Raw genomic sequence first — 5,488 nt, 5'->3', positions numbered from 1 at the left:
AAAACTAAACAGCCTACAGTATTGTTACAGTCTTTATTTTACAGTTAAAATATATGTTTATTAAATAAAGTCTAATGTTACAACTAATCAGGGATCCCTTTAAATTCTGGCTTATTTTCCAACTAAAACACGGCCTCCTTACCTCCTCATGTTCCTCGGGGACTTGAGGCTCTTTTTTGTCGTTCGTCGTAGAGGCTACAGTAATGTTGGCCCCCGGGGGGACGTCGCTGGCAACTGTATCTGCTCTGATCTTGTCGGAAGGCAAGGTTTTATTTTTCTCCTTGCCCGCCGCCTCGCCCTTCTGCRGCTTGGCTCGAGGCGTCATCTCTTTCTTTGATCTTTTCGCTGCCTCTTCTTCCTTCAGCCGCTCCTGCTCCAACGTCCAGGCCTGTAATGACGTTAATGCCGAAAAAACCCAGAAATGATTAAGAAGAGAACAGATTTAAACCCTGACYCATTTCAAGAGGATAATTTGTTTTTAGGAGACTGAAAGATTAAACTTTGATCTCATGTTTCTAAATTCAGGACATCTTTAAATATTAAATATTTAAAATAAAAGTTTAAATGATTTTAACAAAATAGACTACTCAAGAAAATTTAAGACAGGAGATGCTGAGCTTCTACATGATAAACCTAAATCAAACAACCTACTCATCTAGAAATTATTGAACACAAAAACGGCTAAAACTCAGTCAGTTTTACAACTGCTGAGCTAAAATTCAGCGTGGTAGTAGCTGAGAGTCACACTCCAAGCATTAATGGATCAGTCAAACTCCTGGGTTAAAACTTTGGCGTGAAAAGCAGCGAGGGATACGCGTTTGTTCTCATGTAACTCAGGCTTACAACTTAAAAACAGCTAATAAAAGGCAACATAATAAAACTTGCTATATAAAAATGACAGGAGGCATTCGATGTTACCTTGTAAGGCTCCCTTTTAAAAAAAAAATACTACCTTGTATCAACTGGAAAATGATCGCCAACGCCCTGCGGCGTTAGAGAGAGTTCAGTTTAGGTTTAAGGTAAGGGTTAGGCTTTAGAAATAAATGAAAAATGAATGGAAGTCAGTGGAAAGTCCCTGTGAATAAAGAAAGACACCATATGTGTGTGTTCAGTGTAATGCGCTGGATAATACTGACTTTGAGAGAACCTTTTCTGATGAAAGCTTCTAGAGTTTCCTCCTCCACTTCAGAGGGTGCAGCATCTTCCTCTAAACAAAKAACTGTTTTTATGTTGTGGTAAAAATAATTCCATTCTGTGTTTGGAAATCAGCATTTGAAAAATGTAAACATTTCCAGAGATTGTTCATGTGTTAAACTGGGCCTAATGACTGTTAAGATATAATTAATAGTAATGATATTATATGGTTCAAGTCCATGACTATAATATCGTACCCTGTGGAGACATCGCTGCCTTTCTTTTCAGTTCCTCCTCTTTAGTCCAGTCTGAGATGGAATCAGCCACGTGCTCCAGATAGTTTCTACAAATAAAAGTGGAGAAAATGTTCTTTGTGCAGATTTGAACAAAGTAATTTAATGTTAATCACTGCTGTGCGGGAGGATTCTGTGAGTAGATTAGTTTTAAATCAATCTCTCAAAGGTGAGACTTCTGACCTGAACCTGACATCAGTGTGAAGAACCACGTTCCAGAACTCTTTGGACCGGCGATCAGAACTCATGGGGTGGTGACAAAAAACATACAAGATGTTTTTATAACTTCCTCTAAAGGTGTCCAAACATGGATACTCCTCTGAGGCTGCCTCGAGGACCTGAGCAGAGTCAAAGACCATCCAGGTAAAAACCTTTTGCTTTTATACAAGCTGACTTAAACGAGACACATCGTGCTTTTAAATCCTTCAGTTGTGGTCTTCATAAAGTAGAACTGTAATGCTTTGGTCTGGTTTTCTCCTTATTGTAACTCCACAAACCCCTCTTTCACCCCTTTTCTGAGGTGTGTCCCGGATCAACTCATTTTGAGGCTGTCTCTTTAAATCCAAACGATGTGCTTCATGCCCCGCCCCCTTCCAGCTTCCAGAGTGGTCCATTCCAGTTTGATAGAGGGGTCTACCTCATGTGTTTTGGGAGATATTGAGCCTAATTTGTGTGACACGTGTCTCACTTGCGAAATTGCATTTTTTTTTTCTTAAAGTTTGTAATGATGTGTTTGAATGTTTGTTTCCAGGTTAACATTTGGACGTTAAAGTCGTGTTTTTGGGTGATTGTGTGTTTTTTATGTAGTTATATCTTGTCTGACTTTTATTTTGGGCAATAAAGCTACTATCAGCAATGCAATTTGTTGTTTTTATTTGAGTCCATTCAGAGGAAAATAACAGCATACAGTATGTTTACTCACACTGTTAGGCAAAAAGTGTCCAGCAACTGTAAGTTCATTTATAAAAAATATAATTTAGGAGATGTTTTGCTACATCTATAAGCTGTAACAGAGTATGAGTATTATTTACTACCATTATTAGTACACTTACAATTAAAACTGAGTTACCTACAGCTTTAACACTACTGTTAGTTTTGTTTTTTCTACATTAATTTCAAAATCGTCTGACTCACACTCAACCTTGGAATAAAATAGTCAAGTCTCTGCAAAATAATTTCATAAGAAACTCATTTAATTGTTGATTTTTTTATATCTAGTCTTAATGGTTAGCTGTAGCTGAATGAGCAACATTAAACAGTAGCTGTTAACTGAAACATCCACTTTTAAAAGAAATCAAAATGACAAACTCATCTACACCCTAGAAGAAACAATCGGAAGAGAACCAAGTGGAGTCGCACTCGCACTTATAAATACTTACTAATCTGTGATGTAATAATACAGAAAACTGAGTAAACTTATCTCAGCCGGTTAGGATGTTATCATCCATTAAATGGACGTTATTAGCGGTTATCAGTCCCATAGTATGGCTTCAGACTGTCCCGACAGTGCTCCCTAGTGGGTTACCAGTGCCATATACGTTGGAATGCAACGATCTGCTACCGCCGGAGTCCGGTCTACTTTATCGTAGCCCATGACATTTTCTCTAAAATTAACCATAGTGGCTTTATGCTAACAGTCTGAAGCCATTCTATGGGACTGATAATGGCTAATAACGTCCATTTAATGGATGATAACATCTGAAGCCGGTGCTTTTCTTCAGTCCTAGAGATTCAAAGTTCACAACAAAATGAATTTAACAGCTAAAAAAGTGGATTTTGCATGATAAATCCCTTTTAAAACTATTATTTACTAAACCTCATATATTGCAAAAACATTTATACATTTTAGCTAAATATCTAAAAACAAGAAAAAAAGAGTGAAAGTAAAATCACCTGTGGAAGAACAGCAGGACTGTGATGTTCAGCATAGTTCCAGTGAAACAAAGACCTCCGTCTGCAGCTCTGCAGCTCAGATAGATCCAGCTGACTGCACACGTCCTGACTGAGCTGCTGGAAAACAAAGAAACAAACAAGAAATGTTTGCTTTACATAAAACAAACACGAGTACGAGCCATTATAGCAAAATTAACACAGTACCTCAGTGTTATCAGGGCTTTCGGTGAGAAAAGTTGGACCTGCAGTTGAGATGCAGAGAAGTTTGGAGCAGAACAATGAGAGGCGCTGGGAATGAATTCAACCAGGGCTCTCACCGTCAGTCTGCAGCTTGTGAAGCTGCTGTTTAGCGAAGGATAAAGGATCGTCCCAGGGGACAGCTGCTGCTTCTAGTGCTCCCTGACCGTGAGCATCGTTCACAAACACACCCTGCTGATCCACAGAGCTCAGCGGCATGGCCTCCAGCACGCTCTGATCCAACAGCTGCTCCACGTCCGACCACGAGTCATTATCTGCAAAACATCATGACAATGAATGCAACCTGAACACATGAACACGTGGTGTTTATTAYGACCCCCACACGCGAAGCATAACAGGGAGTCATATTGTTTTTGTGCTGGTTTTTTTTCAGTGATTTTTGCTCAACCRTAGCACAAAAACGGCTGCACCAATCAACATGAAATTTGGCAGGACTGTAGAAGAGTCTGACCTACACTGCGCCAGCCAACAGTTATACAATAGACCCCATATTTGAAGAGGGGGCTCTTTTCAAAGAGGGGGTGTCAGGACATGCGAAAATACTTATAACTCAGAAACTGTTCAACATAGAAGCTTCAGATTTATTTTGTTGTTTAGCTCTGATAAAGCTCTATCCATCAGGCCCACCAATCAGTTTTCAATCAATTTTGGGATGCACCTATTAAACATGACATTTATTAGGCATAAAGACTTCTGAGTTCCGGTGCATTTCTGCGTGCGGGGGTCACTATGTTACCGCTATGCGGTATCTAGTTTTTTTCTGACCTTGTGTGCAGAAGTGCTGCAGCTGCTGTTTGACAGCCATCCAGCAGGTGGAGCCGTTCCTCTGCTCAACTACCGACTCAATCRGCTCCCAAACCGGAGAAAACCTCATCACGGACAACTCCAACTCTGCTGGGTCGAAACCATGAACCACCTGGGAAAATAAAAACCTCCTCCCCTTTCAGGACGGACGTCCTCCTTACCTCGACTGTGTGAACTGAAATGACCACCTTTAATCTACAGCGTGAAGATTAAAAACTCACTCTGGCGTCTCGTAAACGTAGCGCTCTCTCATCGTGGAGTCTGATGACCTGAGGCTTCTTCTGAGGGTTCTCTACTCCTCCATACGTCTCCAGTAACCTCTAAGATGGAAAAAAAAACACCAAAAATAGAAACAATGAAAGTCAGTTTGTGCAGATTGCTACAGAAAACTGTCAGTCTGTGTGAGATTCACAATAAATTAATTCAWAATTAACATTCTTCACTAATCCATAACTGGAAATTTTAGATTAACGGTAAAATGTTACAACTTTCTTCATATTGTATGTCCTTAAAATGTAACTAAATCGTATAAGAATAGTAATAACACTTAAAACAACAAACCTTTCAAAAACAATACCTACATTCTTCTTTCCTATATTTGCAATAATAAAAGAAATCTATGGCGGCCTCTTCTGGACAAACACTGTATTACATGTTTTCTGTACGGCTGTGTGTGACTCGCCTGAACATTCCTCTGACTGAACACTACATCAGAGATAGATAAAATAAAATTGAAATTCATTTTAAGAACTTTTTCACAACCACTTCATGTTACAAAATAAAACCAGCAGACTTCCTCAGTCACCATGTGTGTGTCTCATTGAACCGAGCAGTTACCCTCCCCCCCACACACACACGATCACACACACCACATTCACAACATGCCGTCCTCTGTTTGAGCTGCTGGAGAAACATTATTGTCACAATAAACAGAGAGAGGTGCTTTCGAAGCTTTGCAGGCTGGTATACGAGCCAACTGGTTTAAAGAAGCTTCGCCTAAAAGCGGGAAAGAAAAAGGAAAAAAGAATGTTGCTGCATTGGCCGGGAATCGAACCCGGGCCTCCCGCGTGGCAGGCGAGAATTCTACCACTGAACCACCAATGCTG

The 5,488-nt window shown here is 40.0% G+C and overlaps 1 protein-coding gene and 1 non-coding gene across 2 annotated transcripts in view; both read right to left on the bottom strand.

Annotated features, from left to right (window-relative positions):
• Positions 1–5,488, bottom strand: part of spag17 (sperm associated antigen 17) — a gene marked incomplete in the record, with an annotated part of 35,377 nt that overhangs the window by 19,419 nt on the left and 10,470 nt on the right. The window contains 9 exon segments of the mRNA XM_014004415.1: positions 143–388; positions 1,137–1,207; positions 1,392–1,477; positions 1,611–1,765; positions 3,321–3,437; positions 3,525–3,562; positions 3,638–3,832; positions 4,344–4,518; positions 4,604–4,702. Coding sequence (XP_013859869.1) covers positions 143–388; positions 1,137–1,207; positions 1,392–1,477; positions 1,611–1,765; positions 3,321–3,437; positions 3,525–3,562; positions 3,638–3,832; positions 4,344–4,518; positions 4,604–4,702 — 1,182 coding nt within the window.
• Positions 5,416–5,486, bottom strand: trnag-gcc (transfer RNA glycine (anticodon GCC)). The gene has a single exon. It is a non-coding gene; the product is annotated as a tRNA-Gly (tRNA).

The sequence above is a fragment of the Austrofundulus limnaeus genome, unplaced genomic scaffold (genome assembly GCF_001266775.1).
Source record: "Austrofundulus limnaeus strain Quisiro unplaced genomic scaffold, Austrofundulus_limnaeus-1.0 Scaffold23, whole genome shotgun sequence".
Lineage (NCBI taxonomy): Eukaryota > Metazoa > Chordata > Actinopteri > Cyprinodontiformes > Rivulidae > Austrofundulus > Austrofundulus limnaeus.
The sequence above is the reverse complement of the archived record's forward strand: the minus strand, read 5'-3'. Positions and strand labels throughout refer to the sequence as shown.